Raw genomic sequence first — 17,389 nt, forward strand, 5'->3', positions numbered from 1 at the left:
TGACAAAGGGAACAACGTATGTTGTTATGCGGTTTGACCGATAAAGATCTTCGTAGAATATGTAGGAACCAATATGAGCATCCAGGTTCCGCTATTGGTTATTGACCGGAGATGAGTCTCGGTCATGTCTACATAGTTCTCGAACCCGTAGGGTCCGCACGCTTAACGTTCGGTGACGATCGGTATTATGAGTTTATGTGTTTTGATGTACCGAAGGTTGTTCGGAGTCCCGGATGTGATCACGGACATGACGAGGAGTCTCTAAATGGTCGAGACATAAAGATTGATATATTGGACGACTATGTTTGGACTTCGGAATGGTTCCGGGTGAGTTCGGGCAATTACCGGAGTACCGAGGGGTTACCGGAACCCCCCGGGGAGTCTAATGGGCCATATGAGACTTAGTGGAGAGAGAGAGAGGGCGGCCAGGGCAGGCCGCACGCCCCGTCCCCCTTGGGTCCGAATTGGACAAGGGAAGGGGGCGGCGCCCCCCTTTCCTTCTCCCTCTCTCCTCCTTCCTTCCTCTCCTACTCCAACTAGGGAAGGGGGGAATCCTACTCCCGGTGGGAGTAGGACTCCCCTTGGGGCGCGCCATGAGAGGGTCGGACCTCCCCCTCCTCCACTCCTTTATATACGGGGGAGGGGGCACCCCATAGACGCACAAATTGACAGTTGTCGTAGCCGTGTGCGGTGCCCCCCTCCACAGATTCCACCTCAGTCATATCGTTGTAGTGCTTAGGCGAAGCCCTGCGTCGGTAACTTCATCATCACCGTCATCACGCCGTCGTGCTGACGAAGCTCTCCCTCGACACTCAACTAGATCAAGAGTTCATGGGACGTCACCGAGCCGAACGTGTGCAGATCGCGGAGGTGCCGTACTTTCGGTACTAGGATCGGTCGGATCGTGAAGACGTACGACTACATCAACCGTGTTGTCATAACGCTTCCGCTTTCGGTCTACGAGGGTACGTGGACAACACTCTCCCCTCTCGTTGCTATGCATCACCTAGATGGATCTTGCGTGTGCGTAGGAATTTTTTTGAAATTACTGCGTTCCCCAACAAAAGGTGTGGCAATGAAGAACCCACAACAAAATCCATATGTCGTTACTCTCCTGGCATCAAGATACTCAAATATTTCGCACTCGCGAGGACCCAAATTTTGCTTCGTTCTTCAAACTACCCAAAATGATTTGGGTGGCGGATTTCTTTCGGAAAACCCTTGCATTCCTTTCAATACAAATGGTCCAATTGGTAAGCAACGTGAGAGTCATCATTGCCTTGCTCCGCATGGCCAAATGAATCCACCAACTGTTGATGAAGTGATGAGCCACCCATTGAGAGGGGTTGATACCCCCAGTTCCTAACAACTCTTTGACCAATCTCCATAGCCTGAAAGTGTATCAAAATTTGTAGACGAGGTGAGCGGCGGTCTCGAACTCTCTCTTATATAAAGGGCAAATGACACAATTTTCATACCGCGCCACTCAAGGCGATCGACCATACACACACAATTTTGAATAGCGAGCCAGGCAAAAAAAAATTGACCATGGGGGGGGGGGTCAAACTTTCCAAATGACCTTGTTCATGGGTGTGAGGATGGCTCCCATGAATTGCGCTTTATAAGACAACTTGGTCGAGTAATCCCTGCTAGGGGAGAGCTTCCAAGTGATGGTGTTTGGGGCATCTTCAGAGGGGTTGATGTGAGATAGTTGGGTCCAAAGCTCGATGAATTGAGCAATGTGATTCCAAGACAACCCGCTACGCATGTCAATGGCCTTAATCCAAGCATCCTCTCACAATGCCATACCAACCTTCCAATTCTTGCGCTTCAAGATGTTGTAGATTAGGGTTACAATATCAATAGGCTGCTTTCTATGGATCCACAGTGCGTCCCAAAATGGTGCCCTCTCCCCATTATCGATCGTGATGGTGGTGAGGGCGTAGAAAGGAGCCATGTCCTCATCGCACGGTTCCCCAAACCAACCCAGATGTTCGTTGGGTCGCGCCATTTGTACCATGGCCATCGCAACCGGATAGCCTTGGCAAATTTCTCAAGATGCAGAACATCGAGCCATGCGAGGTGAGTTGTCCTACAAACCATTTCCTAATTTACTTTGCATTTCCCTCCAGAGACCGTGCCCACCCAAAGGAAGGGCGCTCAACCTTGTTGATGTTCTTGAGGACGGGTGGCATGACCATGAGCGGAGTGAGGTGATGAATGGTCTACATAACCGACTTCACACGCGCCCCACGACCAATGGAGGTGATTTCCATGCCCTCTCAAGGCCCAAGCTTCGCCGCAATCTTGTCCTCAAGATGTTGAAAGTCCACACGCCTAAGCTGCCAAACGGATAGGGGTAGACCAAGTTATCTCATAGGGAAAGAAGATCGTGTGTCGGCATGCCCTCCAAAATGGCGTCCAGATCCAATTGTCCAAACTGTTAGAGTTGTGTCGAATATAATGCACAAGGTAGGTTACAGTTGGACTCTGAGTAGTATTATGTTTAGGTAGGATATGGAGTCATGTCCTAATAGGACACTTGTATTCTAGGCCTCTCATATATATCGAGGGTAGACACATGATGTAACCTATGCCAACATAATAGCACAGGAACGCAGGGAAAGCCGGCGGCATGTGCCGGCGTCCAGGGTGACCGGGTGCGGTATTATAGCGGTGTCATGAGGAGGAGCGCCCATAGTCAGGCCCCGAGGATGTAGTCATATCAATGAACCTCGTTAACAAATATTGGTGCCGTGCTCGTGTGATTGCTTGGTCATCGAATGATCAACGGAGTGCCTCGGATTTATTTTAACAAGTGGTATCATGAGCTAGGTTGTTCGGTGGTCGTTGGTGTGTTGATCTAGAGGACGGTGTCGAAAAGTTGATCGCTCGAGAGAGTTCAGTAGCAGATTGGATAGAGTCGAGACAGCGAGGTGATCCCAGGATTGCTACGAGTAGTCGACGGAAAATCAATCGGCCGGGTGCAGTTCAGAGCAGTATTTTTTCGGTGAAATCGAAGCAATTGATGCATGCAACGAGGACAGTAGCTATGAGCAGATCGGATCGATCGGGACGCACAAGTACGAGGCCTACGCGGATCAGGTGCAGCAGTGGAGTCCGGCTCAGGACGGTGGCTGGTGTTCTGGTCGATTAGGGTCTCGCCGAGACGGCGAGACCGATCGTGATGCCCAGGCAGGCGTGCGTGCAGTCTAGCAGCAGCAGGCAACAGGGCCCAAGTGCGCGGGCGCAAAGCTCAACTGGAGCTGGCGCGAGGGCATGCAGGGCAGAGCACAACAAGTGGGCGTACGTCAGTGTAGCTGTAGCTACGTGCTTGTGATTTGTTTGTGACAAAAAAAAAAGGGCAGTCTGCAATAGTATGGTAATTGACGTTAGCATGGACAACAACAAAAAAGAGCATTGGGAGGTGTGGCGGCACACTTGGTGCAGCACGAGAGCTTCCATGAAAGCAGTTTTCTGATGCATTGCTAATTGCGTACGGTGTTTTAGCAGGAGTTTAGCAGATTGGCAACGTGCATATATAGTTCAAAGGAGCCTGGAAGTGCATCATGCATACACATGGCGTCCAAGACATGCACAGATGTGCAAGCGGTCATGGTGCAGGATGGAGTATGGTTGCAGTTGGATATGTTCGGCTGGGTCAGACTTGTCGGTACGGATCGATGCAAGTCGGTTGGTAGAGAAGACGGTGATGAGATTGGCGACAACGACATAGGAGCATGATACTGATGATGACCGACTTCTGGGCGTGGAAACACGTGGCGCAGACCCCGAGGGCTTGTGCGGCTTCAACAAGACTATGGCGCGGGGTTGATTCAAGACGGTGTGCACATCAGAGCTTGAAGTCAACGGGGCGCGCGGGTGGATTGTTCATCGATCATGGAGTTATGTTGAAGGTGGAGTTGGAGTCTGGAAGACTTCACTCGGTGCTGATTGAGGGGCTGCGGCGTAAGTCGACACAGAGTCGAAGCCGATTCAGCGGGGGGAAAAAAGCAAGAGGCACATAGTTCGGACTGGAGCCCAATGGTCTGAGGGGAGCATGAAACTCGTCATCGGCCGGTGATGATCGGTGGTACTCTGCAATGGGGGTTAAGGGGTGTGGGTTCACGACCCTTGAGACTCGACCAGGACAGCGGAGGCTCGGCGCGATAATAGCGGCGAGGCGTGCGGGACACGGAGATGGGCCAAGGCTCTGGTGGTCATACATGTGGTGAGACAACTGCGAATTTGACTCGGGGTGACTACAAGCAACGGTGAAATTCCTTCAAATTTCAGAGGGGCGGTTGAGTTCTGGTAACTCTTATATGTGACACCCAAAATGTGAGTTGTTCACTTTCACGCAGGTCAGTGATCAGTGTGTGATGGCGTTGGACGGATACTCTGGAAGTTGAGAGCGCAAACTAGAGTAATAAAGAATTTAATTTTGCTCGAGTGTTAACTGTGGTCAAGAAAAAAAGGGACTACAAGTTGCAGGTGGAGTTAAATGGAGTCTTTGAAGTAGCAGCCGTACTCATGGGATAAGTTCAAGTCCAATGGTCATGGAAGTTTGACGCATTGATGAATTCAAGGTGGTGGAGAATATTCGCCAAGGTGGAGTTTGTTGGAGTTGTGTTGAATATAATGTACAAGGTAGGTTACAGTTGGACTCTGAGTAGTATTGTGTTTAGATAGGATATGGAGTCGTGTCCTAGTAGGACACTTATATCCTAGGTCTTTCATATATATCGAGGGTAGACACACGATGTAACCTATGCCAACATAATTGCACAACAACGCGGGGGAAGCTGGCGGCACGTGCCGGCGTCCAGGACGACCGGACGCGGTATTGTAGCGGTGTCATGGAAAGGAGCGCCCATAGTCAGCCTTGGTATGTAGTCATATCGATGAACCTCGTTAACAAATCTCGATGTCTTGCTCGTGTGATTGCTTGGTCCTCGGATAATCGACGAAGTGGCGCGACAAAAACAGCAGCAGCATCGGCATAAAGCCAAATCTGAACAATGGTGCCACACCATCTAATCTTGTGAAGGAGACCAACCCTCGTCATCGAGCTGAGAAGATGTTGAAGCGAATCTATGACGCTGACAAAGACCAACGGCGACGGTGAGTCTCCTTGCCTAAGACCCCGCCCGTGCAGAACTGGGGATCCCGGCACCCCATTGAGGAGGACACATGAAGAGGAGGTGCGGAGGAGGGCGGTGATGACTGATCAGAAGGCGAGTGCAGTCACAACAAAAGCATGGTGGCAATGATAATTAACATCGATTCGTCCACGGCAGTTTGACCATGATTTATAGAACTATAAGCTGTTAAGCACCGGCTTGGAATCCTAACAATGGACATACAAATGATTAACTTTTGTAGTAAAAGCTAAGCTTTGCAACCTCCAAAGCTTAATAAAAAGACATGGCCTTCGGTTGGATCACCAAACCACCAGATGCTCTGTTCCCAAAACGCCGCTACGTTTCTACGGTTTACCTGCCGGCCGGAAACCACAGTTGGTTCCTTTCTCTGATGATAGTTTTCAAGTCTGACAAAAAACAAAGCATGTAACAAGGCTTGGTCGACATCACGGGGAGGGGGCGGCGGATCAGGCGGCGGCGAAGTTGGAGACGGCTCCGTCGCCCTCGCCGCAGGCGCTGTGGATGGCCCTCATCCTGTCGACGGACTTGCAGATGCCGCTGCAGGACCAGTCGAAGGACGCCGCGCACACGTTCCCGGCCTGCTTCTTCCACTCGCAGTCTGCATGCACGGAGAAGGAGAAACAGAGCAGGTCAGCTTCACAGATTATAACACTGCAGAAGAGATTGGTTTTAGACTACGGAGGCGCTGTACTACGTACCTGGGGGCGTGGCGCAGCAGAGGCTCCGGTCGTCGACGTGCTCCACCTCGAGCCCGATGAGCCACGCGCCCAGCGACACGTCCTCGTTCGCGAACCGGTGCAGTATCGGCCTGCGCATCCATCATCATACGACGAGAATCATCAGCCAACGACGTTAATTTACAAGATCATTTACCCTAGGATGTACTGTGGATTGTACTTACTGGTTGATGGAGATGTAGGAGGCGAGGTCCCTGGAGATGGCGTAGATCTGCCCCGTGGCGTGGCGGAAGTACTTGTTCCCCTCGTCCCCGAACTTCCAAGACTCAGGCTCGTGGTACTTGACGCCCCTGCAGCCACCCGCACCCATGGCCATAGCGACAGATCAGCGAAATGACATGGCAAAACGATGATTAACCATCAATGTATTCAGTTCGGTGCACTAGATTACTTCTGCGACAGCACAGGGCCGGACTTCATGCACCCCACGTACACCCTGGGCGTCGTCCTGTACCTGGCGAGCCTGTTCGTCAGCATCCCTGCACGCACAACCACCACACAAGATCCATGGAGCCACGGTACGTACAGACCCTCCGTACCCAAACATACGTGCAAATAGATAAGTGCGTACCTAGGTTGACGTGTACGTCGTCGTCGACCTTGACGTAGAAGGCGGCGTCCCAGGTGGCGACGGCGGCGGCGAAGTAGATCCTGGTCTTGGAGGAGAGCTCGTGGTAGCCCTCCACGTGGTCCAGCCGCATGAAGTCCCTGGTCTCCGCCTCCTCCACGTCGATGGCCCGGTCCAGCGCGCCGCCGGGCGTGGCGCTGTGCCCGATCACGAACCGCACCACCACCCCCTTCTCCTTCTCCAGCTGCCGGAGCTTGTCGCCCCGGGGCACCCAGGTGTCGCGGAGCGAGTCGCGCCGCTTCTTGCTGCTGAAGGCCGTGTTGATGCCCACCACCACGAACACCTTCGGGAGGCCCTTGGACGGCACCGCCGCGCCCAGGCCGCCGTTCCTCTTGGCCCGCTCCACCGCCAGCTCCATCTCCAGCGACGACACCGACTTGTCCAGAGACCTGCACCACCGCATACATACGTGCGTAACAAATATCAGTATAGTACTATTGGCACTTGACTGTCGGGACTAACATATTACGTGATTACCGAATGGCTTGGTGGGTTCGTGACACCTCGTTCATGACATCGTTCGGGTTGCTCTCTTCTTCCAGCTTCTGAATAAGAAGGCAAAATGAACGATGAACCAAGCCGCATGCACGATCAACAATGTACGTGCTCGAACGGTAGTAGTGACACTTACACGCCTGTGCTCGCAGTCGTCGTCGGAGAATAGGGCGATCCTGGAGCCGCCGTGGCCGCCCGACGCCGGCGGCGTCAGTACCGTCATCCGGCCGCTGAGCAGCAGCCCCACGAAGAAGCTGGTGGCGCAGAGCACGAACACGGCCTTCCCCGACATGGGCCTCGCCCGCGGGGCCTTCTTCTCCGACTGCGGCTGCCTCTCGCTCAGCGCCTGGATTCAGACAAAACACACACGCATAAGCAGTGCACCGGTTAATTTCTCAGGCCAGCTTCGGGTGCATAGCACAAACCATCATCGCTCTGCAGGCAGGCGCTCTGGCTGGATGGAGGTGGCTCTGCTCAAAGACAGACTACTGAAAGGAAGAAGAGCTGACTCTGTCTCCGCGGCTGAAGACTGAAGAGGCGCTGGAGCCGACGCCGAAAACGCCGGCTATCTATCCCACCCATGCATGAGTCCCAGCGCTGCGCCCTGCACGGGCGAAACGGTTCAGTTGGCAGGCAAGGCCCTTTGTGTGAGGGACCTCATGCTGCCAGTGTGAGCCAGCGAGCGAGGGAGCGAGCAATAACATGCTGCCGAGGCGGAAGCAAAGCTATCGCTGATGCCTCGAAGAAAAGACCACTCGCCTTTTTTGGTTCCTGTGAATGATCCGCTGGTTAACGGTGCACTGTTTGTTATTGATGCGCCGAGTAGTTTACGTATGTTTGATGAGTGATTCACCTGTCACTAGTAGAAAATAGGGTTTTGGTTCGGGTCTGGCCAGCCCATTAATCCCGGTTCAGTCATGAACTGGGCCCATGGAGTGCATACGTCCCGGTTCGTGAGCCCAGGAGGCCGGTCGGGGTCTCGTGGGCATTGGTCCCGGTTCGTCTGGACCCATTTGTCCCAGTTCCTAGCACGAATCGGGATCAATGGGCCTCGCTTCTAACCCACATACATTTGTCCCGGTTCGTGGCTCGAACCGGGACAGAAGGGAGGCCATTAGTCCAGGTTCCAGCCACGAATCGGGACAAATGAGTTGCCTATATATACCCCATCACCGCAGCAGAGCACTCTGCTTATTCTGGCCGGCGAGGGGAGGGCATTTGGGTGCTCTAGCTCACCTCCTATGCACATGAGGTGTTCGATGAAATGCCCGAGCCACACTAGTTAAGCTTTCTCCTCTCGAAGCTCGACCTCCAAGCTCCATTTTGACCGATATTTGCATAGGTTTAGCGGTCCGTCACGTCCTGTCCCCGTCTTCACCGCCGTCGATCGTCCGCGCCGATCTCGTCGCCGGCACCACCATGGTGAGCCTCTTGTTCTTATCTTCTTTCTGAAAGAAAAGAATTCTTACTTTAGATAGATACTTGTCTAATTTTCTTACTTTTATTATTGCTTGTCAATGAGAACTATGTATGTACTTTGGTTTTAATGTGATGACGAACTTCTATTAATTTGGTCACTTATCTATCCATGATATTCTGTAATGGTTTTTGACACACTTAATTATATATAATGCACGCAGATGAACCGGCAATGGATGTATGGTGACAGACACACCTCCGAGTACGTTAAGGGCGTTGATAACACACAAGTATAGGGGATCGCAACAGTTTTCGAGGTTAGAGTATTCAACCCAAATTTATTGATTCGACACAAGGGGAGCCAAAGAATATTCTCAAGTATTAGCAGTTGAGTTGACAATTCAACCACACATGGATAATTTAATATCTGCAGCAAAGTATTTAGTAGCAAAGTAGTATGGAAGTAACGGTAACGGTAGCAAAGGTAACAGTGACAACAGTTTTGTAGTAATTGTAACATAGGGTGACACAGTGAAAGATCGTGGATGTCGCCTAGAGGGGGGGTAAATAGGCGCTTTAAAACAATTACGGTTGAGGCTTGAACAAATGCAGAATAAACGTAGTGGTTAATTTGTCAAGCACAAAACCTACAACAACTAGGCTCACATATGTGCACCAACAACTTATGCTAAGCAAGAAAAACTACTTAGGTGATAGCAAGATATATGACAAGAAACAATATGGCTATCACAAAGTAAAGTGCATAAGTAAAGGGCTCGGGTAAGAGATAACCGAGGCACGCGGAGACGACGATGTATCCCGAAGTTCACACCCTTGCGGATGCTAATCTCCGTTTGGAGCGGTGTGGAGGCACAATGCTCCCCAAGAAGCCACTAGGGCCACCGTAATCTCCTCACGCCCTCGCACAATGCAAGATGCCGTGATTCCACTAAGGGACCCTTGAGGGCGGTGACCGAACCCGTACAAATGGCAACCCTTGGGGGCGGTCATCGAACCCGTACACTTTGGAAACCCATGGGGGCGGTCACCGGTACCCGTCAAATTGCTCGGGGCGATCTCCACAACCTAATTGGAGACCCCGATGCTTGCCCGGAGCTTTACACCACAATGATTGAGCTCCGAACACCACCAACCGTCTAGGGCACCCAAGCACCCAAGAGGAACAAGCTCAAGGGTACCAAGCACCCAAGAGTAATAAGCTTCTCAACTTGTAACTTCCACGTATCACCGTGGAGAACTCAAACCGATGCACCAAATGCAATGGCAAGGGCACACGGAGTGCCCAAGTCCTTCTCTCTCAAATCCCACCGAAGCAACTAATGCTAGGGAGGAAAATGAGAGGAAGAACAAGATGGAGAACACCAAGAACTCCAAGATCTAGATCCAAGGGGTTCCCCTCACATAGAGGAGAAAATGATTGGTGGAAATGTGGATCTAGATCTCCTTTCTCTTTTCCCTAAAAAACTAGCAAGAATCCATGGAGGGATTGAGAGTTAGCAAGCTCGAAGAAGGTCAACAATGGGGGAAGAACACGAGCTCAAAGGATAAGGTTCATTGGGGAAGAAGACCCCCTTTTATAGGTGGGGAAAAATCCAACCACCGCTGGACTTGTGACGAGTTTTTGGTCCGGAGCGGAAGTAGCCACGAAAGTAGCCGCGGTAGTACCGCTCCCAAGAGCGGTAGTAAAAAATTACATCCCCTCCTGTCCGCGGTAGTACCGCTGCAGCCTTTTCAGAACACCAAAACTACCACAACTTCTGCAAACGGACTCCGAATTTGACGAAACCAAGTTTGTTGGAAAGCTAGCGATAAGGGCTAACACAATCTTGATAGAAATAACAATAAGAAGCAAATTAGAAAAGTCCCAAGAGAAAATGGTGAGAACCCTTCCTCGAATAAGACCGGTAAAAACTACAACACCGAAAACGCAATAGAAGAGGCATGTGAACTCCGTTTTCGATGAACTCGAGCTTGTCATCAAGATGAACATAAGCTCTAAGACTCACAAAGAGAACCAAACAAGAACCAAGAAACATGATGCAAGGATGCAATGGTTTGAGCTCTCTACTAACGATACGATCAAGCTACCAACTTGAGAGCCCCCCTTGATAGTACGGCAAACGATCCTATAACCCGGTCTCCCAACTACCACCATGAGACCGGTAAAATAGAAACCTATCAAGGGCAAACCTTTGCCTTGCACATGATCCACTTGAGCTAGATGATGACGATCTTGTCCTCCTTAAGATGGACCACCTTTCTTGATTGCGTTGGGTCGATGGAGACTAGATGATTGCTCCCCCATACTCCACTATGGGTGAGCCACTCTTCGGCACATCTTCACAAGTCCATTGACACCACAATGGATGGCAAGCTTCAAGAACTTGATCTCTTCGTGATGCTCCACCTGAACTTGCACACGGCAATCTTGATGACGATCACCACTTGATGTCATCCTTTCCATGGGTTGTATGATATCTTCCTCTTGACGCAAGCCCATGGACACGTACCTAACCCCACATAGAACTCTCACATAGACTATGGGTTAGTACACAAAGTGCAATGGACAATGCTTACCATACCATGGGATCACTTGATCCCTATCGGTACATCTTTTACGCTTTGTGAGTTGATCAACTTGATTCACTCTTGACTTAGTCTTAATCAACCTTGAATCTTTCCAACTCTCTTCATTTGGATGATGTCTGGAAGGTAAACATGAATGATCACACAATCTTCTTCTTTAAGACATGCTTGCAATAAGCTCAACACTCACATGACCAATCTTTGGATAATTCCTTAATAGCACCTTGGTCAACACATAAACTCCTTGAAACCAACACATGGACTTCAAGAAATGCCTATGGACAAATCCTTCAAATATAACTCAGTGCAACCATTAGTCCATAGAGAATGTCATCAATTACCAAAACCACACATGGGGCACCACATGTCCTTTCAATCTCCCCCATTTTGGTAATTGATGACAATCACTTTCAAGAGAGTTTATATAAGGAATTATGCATCACCATGCCATGCAACAACCAATAATGCATGCATAGGAGATGCGTATGCTTAGGAACAAACCAAAGCCAGAAGAGACAACTCTCTAAACTTCTCCACAAAACTCTCTGAAACTTCTTCCCCATTGGCATCGATTGCCAAAATGGGCGAAAAGCTTAGAAGGCCAATATAAATTATGGTCCTCCATAAATTGTGTATTTCTCAACAAGTGAGTGGAATGCAACACACATATCCAAAGGTAAATACTTGGAGGAACACAAACTATATTGAGGCACAAAGATAGCAAAAGAATGATATTCCACAAAGACATAAAAAAAGAGAAACAAGCAATCAAGCAATCAAAAGATACCAATTGAAGCAAGCAAACAAAGGATATCAATTGAACCAACTAGACCGAAGATCCTATGAGCCACATGAATAGGGATATTACGATATGAGTAAAGGAGTAAAGGAGTGTTCTAAAGAAAACTAGAGGAGCTCCCCATGATTTGTGCACACATAAGAATTTTTTGTATTAGGATACCAAGTGCACAAAATAGGATCATAGCTCCCCCAAAATCAATAGAAACTCACAACAAGTGTAAGTGAGCATATAGGAAACAAAGCCTAGCACTTGAAACAACACATGGTTGAGCAACATGTAAAAGAGGCAACTTAAGAATAGGCTCAACCAACATGATGTGTGTGAGTCATGGCAAAGCACTTGAGAAGACTAAAATAAGGATGAGCATTAAGCATCAACATAGTCTTGGATAAATGAGATACACGGTGCATGACATTCCTTCCCACACACACCCACTAGCAAATGGGTTCACAAGCTCACTAAGAAGATAACAACAAAGCTTGCGACAACCCATGGTGAAGATAGAAAATGAAAGCATCATCAAGACGAGGGATACCAATTAAGATGGCAAAAGCCTCGTAGAGATAAGCATGACGAAAATAATCTTCACCACACAAGAGTGCATCAAGATGCAATGAGATAAGACACGCACTCAAGGCAAAAGCTTTCACGGAGCCACCAAAGAAATAACATAAGAAAGACAAGGTGGATGTGATAGGAAGGATATCATCTAGAGATGTAATTTCTCTCAAGTGTATAAGGTTCTAGGTAGACGAAATCATGATGATATATATCTACAAAGAAGGATGTACACCCAAAATAGTTACAACACGAGGAACAAGATATCCAAAAGGAAGTCATACATATACCAATAAGATATTTGCTTGGAAGCATAGCACATGGCTAGATATGGTCTTATTGTATATAAATGAATTCCTACCATACAACCATCAAAGACATCACAACTAGCAACATGAGATCGTCGTTGAGATGCTTTGAGAAAGGAAACAAGTATCACAAGATGGAATGAATAGCATGCCAAGATGCAACCTACACAAGGTTGAATGCAAGAAAATAATGCATGAATAGATACTTGTTACCGAGATATCATTGGAAGGATGTAGAAGAAACCAATGGAAGGTAGTAGATAGTAGTTCATTGAGCATCCTAGCTTGACTCCAATAAGCACATGGTGACACCACCTTCCTTGTGAGTGAGCCGAGCATCCAATGCATCTCCAATTGTTCCTAGAACAACAACACAAACAAAATGGTACCCAAACTCATTGGGACCAAAGAGTTAGAAACACCAATATACATAGGACAAACTCCACATAAATATGTGCATATAGAGAAGGAAATGAATTTCATGCACATCTCATCCAATTTGAGACTTGGTGGAGTTTCCCTATATATTGGGTCAAATAAAGAAGGCATGCCACAGAGACTACATGAAGTAAATATGCATGCTCAAGACCTTCAAGAACCGATACCAAATGACAAAGAAAAACCAAGTGAAGAAAAGATACCAAATGAATAAAACATCACTTGGAGGATATCCATAAAAGATACATCAAGGAATGAGATATCCATTGATACACTCAAAATAAAAGATATCAAACTCCCAAAAGAGAGTATGGTTCCAAACAAACCAAGCTCTCTACAAAGTTTCATGATGGCACAAAGTACCAAAACGAAAACGGCTTGCCTTCCACCAACACACACTTGATAAGGATCGCAAGATGAGTGTTTTATAGAAAATAGGATAGCTCCCCAAAGACTAGTGCATTATAGAGAATTTGTATTTGAATGCAAAATGCACAAGGTGGGATCACCACTTTCACTATATCTAGAAAACACTAGACAAGATCAAGAAATAAACAAGATCCACAAGTGGTATGGAAGACAAAGGGAGTTGATACAATCCTAGGCAAGAGATAAGGCACATAAAAGCAAAGGCCAATGTAAAGATGATCAATAATTTCTACCACACATAAGTGAGTACCAATTGTCAAAAGACAAGAAGTATTTGGAAATAATTCCCGTTGGTAGAGAGCAAGGATATCAAACATCATCTTCACACCACACACAAGCAAATTGCAACTTGTAGAGCTAACATGCCACCTAGGAACAAGATAATTTACAATATCAATTCTAGGTGACAATATCTCAAATGTACACATTTTCTAGGCTTGTAATATGCACATAACATATTACTCCCCCATAATGTGATACCAATTAAAGATAGACAAGAAGCAATTAAAAGGATCCAACAAGAGATAACTAATGGACTATTTAGAATTTGAATTTCTCATGAGAATACATACCACATAGCAACTAGATAATCTTGTAATATCAATACTAGATGGTATTAATCATGTACACAGATTTATAGGATTGTGAGGTGCACAAAGCACGTCACTCCCCAACAATGGGATATTCCATTAATCTCTCACAAGAGCCAACTAAGATACGAACAAGATGCACAAATGCTCAACGTACGACACACATGTACATGATGTGCAAACCAACATACACATAAGCAATTTGGAGACACATCATATACAAACACATGCAAGGAACAAAACCAAAACATGCAAGGGGGCAAGTAACTTTCAATGTAAGAAATTTAAGTACAAGTTGCCGCAAGGAGGCACATTGGATATAAGATATAAACTTGATAATTCAATTGACTTGGCTTGAGACAATAAGAGTGATGAAGTTCCCTTAATTCTTCATAATGTAGGCAAGTCTCCAATGCCCTCCAACAACACCTATTGATCAAGTTTGAGCTAGTTGGTCCCCAACCAAGTTGGGTCCTGAGAGGTTAGTCACAATAGGCTTGGCTACCCAAATGGTTCTTTTCTTGACACCACTTTGAGTACCAACAAATTTAGCAAACACATTGCCAACCTTGTCCTTCCCAAGAGAATAGATATCATCAATAATAATTGGGTTGGATAAGTTACCACTAGTGCATGAGGAAGCAAGGTGACCTTTCTCGCGACATAGGTAGCAACGTCTACTCTTCACTATCTTCTCACTTAATTTCTCAACTTGAGAAGCATTAGCTTGAGGTTTCTTGGGAAGAGGCATTTCTTCAACTTGAGGTTGAGAATGAGAGTGAACTTGTGGCCGCTTCCCTTGTTGCTTGTAACTAATGGCCTTCTTCTTCAAAGGGCAAGATCTAACATGATGCCCTTCAATTTTGCACTTGAAGCAAATGATCTTGGCCGAATTCTTGACTTGTTTTTGGCCCTTCTTGTTGTTGCTCTTGGACTTCTTCTTCTTACTGGAGTTGAATCCAAGTCCACCTTTATCATTGGGGGATTTTTGTACACTCAAGATATTGTTGAGTGTGGCCTTCCCTTCATGACACTTTTCCAAATCTTTCTTCAAAGAAGTGACTTGGGCCTTGAGCTATTTGATTTCCTCTACATGGTTAGTCTCAACACAAGCACTAGAGAAAGTATAAGCTTCATCATTAGAGAAACAAGGCAAGGAAAGCAATTCATCACAAGATGTTCCAATGTTGTGAGTAGATGAATTACAAGGACTAGCACATGGCAAAATAGCATTTTGACTAGAAGTAGTGCTAGTATCCACATGAGGCTCACTAGATGTTACCTTAGCAATCATGGCCTCATGAGCTATCTTTAGCACATTATGGGATACTAGAAGATCATCATGAGAGCTTGAGAGCTTCACATGATTTTCTTCCAACATCCCATAATTGCTAGATAGCAACTCAAGTTGAGCCCTTAGCTCAACATTCTCCTTCAATATGGATGCTTCACAAGAGATAGAGTTAGTAGCACAAGCATCATCATTAACAACAAGAGGAGAAGACAACTTGGCAAGCTCTTTTGAATACGAAGCTTCAAGTTGAGCATGAGACTCGGTGAGTTTGATGAGCTCACCCTTAATGACCCTTGAGCCATTTTCGAGGTGCTCAAAATCCTCAAGGAGTCTAGCATGAGCAACTTCAAGCTTAGCATTTTTAGTTTTAAAAACATTGGCCACCTCAAGAGCTCTATCATGAGATTCCTTCACTCTAGATAATTCTAGAGCAAAAGTCTCCTCAAGAGATTCCTTGGTGGTTTGTTCAAGTTCAAGAGCTTGGGAGAGGTCCGCAATCTCATTAGCGTAATCACGCTCATGACCTTCCATTTTGTCAATGGTGACCTCATGCTCCTCAAGATGAGATTCCAACTCATCAATATATTTCTTGCCCTCAATAGCAATATACATGATTTCCATGAAGTTGGAACGAGTAATTTTATTCTTATGAAGAGCTTTAAAAATCATTTCCCCCTTAATTTTTAAGGAGGCAACATTATCATTCTCTTCATCACTATCAACATCATCATCATCACTCTTGTCATCATCAATATCATCACAAGATATATTGGGATTCAAAGTGGGAGATACCTTTGAAGCCTTAGCCATAAGGCAAAACGCAATCGATGATGATGTAGGATCCCTTGAGGCACCATTCAAGACCACATCTTGTTCCATGGGGTGTTGGGTTTTCTCTACATTGTTAGCACAACAATTCGAGGAAATAGATGCATTTTATCATGGCAACAAGACATAGCAAGCATATCATCATGAGATTTAGTAAAGCAATTTCTACATGATATGCAAGGACTATCAACACAAGCATGTGAAACATTTAGAGTGCTCGAAGTGTTAAAGTCCAAAGATGGAGCATTGCAATAAGATAGTGATGAAGGAATCATCAACGATAAGCACACTATCATCATTGCAATGAACACCACTACTCACCATAACATTACCTTGTGGAAATCCACATGTAGGTGAAGTAAGAAAGCAACACGGCCGGAGGTGGAGGGAGAACAATCATCCCCACAAAACTTGGACACGCCATATTTATCTTGAAGCTTTGTCCACAACTCATGAGCATCCCGAACGGCATGAGTTGAAATATAACTACATTGCTCAAAGCATCGAAAAGCACATTAGAAGCTTGAGCATTGAGATAAGAGTTTTTCTCATCCTCTAAAGATAATCTTTGGGGATCCTTTGGAGGAGAAAAACCCATATCTACAATTCGCTCTAAATTTGGGTCCATGACCCTAAAGAGATTAAGCATGCGAATTACCCAAACATCAAAATTTGTGCCATTGAAACTAAGAGTGTCAGAGAATCCTAAACCCCTAGTGACATCCTTAGTCTCTAGGCGGTTAAGCCCTATAAAGAGAGACGAGGCTCTGATACCAATTGAAAGATCGTGGATGTCGCCTAGAGGGGGGTGAATAGGCGCTTTAAAATAATTACGGTTGAGGCTTGAACAAATGCGGAATAAACCTAGCGGTTAATTTGTCAAGCACAAAACCTACAACAACTAGGCTCACCTATGTGCACCAACAACTTATGCTAAGCAAGAAAAACTACTTAGGTGATAGCAAGATATATGACAAGAAACAATATGGCTATCACAAAGTAAAGTGCATAGGTAAAGGGCTCGGGTAAGAGATAACCGAGGCACGCGGAGACGATGATGTATCCCGAAGTTCACACCCTTGCGGATGCTA

The 17,389-nt window shown here is 46.7% G+C and overlaps 1 protein-coding gene across 1 annotated transcript; it reads right to left on the reverse strand.

The window, feature by feature from the left end:
- Nucleotides 1-5,264: 5,264 nt before the first annotated feature.
- On the reverse strand, nucleotides 5,265-7,696 carry LOC123182103 (probable beta-1,3-galactosyltransferase 8). Its single transcript, XM_044594568.1, has 8 exons — nucleotides 7,451-7,696; nucleotides 7,162-7,371; nucleotides 7,008-7,075; nucleotides 6,474-6,919; nucleotides 6,294-6,381; nucleotides 6,067-6,192; nucleotides 5,864-5,973; nucleotides 5,265-5,763 (listed from the first exon to the last, which is right to left on the reverse strand). Exons 1-8 carry the CDS (start codon nucleotides 7,454-7,456, stop codon nucleotides 5,612-5,614), a joined length of 1,206 nt encoding a protein of 401 aa, XP_044450503.1. The 5' UTR covers nucleotides 7,457-7,696; the 3' UTR covers nucleotides 5,265-5,611.
- Nucleotides 7,697-17,389: the final 9,693 nt, after the last annotated feature.

Source organism: Triticum aestivum, chromosome 1D, assembly GCF_018294505.1.
Source record: "Triticum aestivum cultivar Chinese Spring chromosome 1D, IWGSC CS RefSeq v2.1, whole genome shotgun sequence".
NCBI lineage: Eukaryota > Viridiplantae > Streptophyta > Magnoliopsida > Poales > Poaceae > Triticum > Triticum aestivum.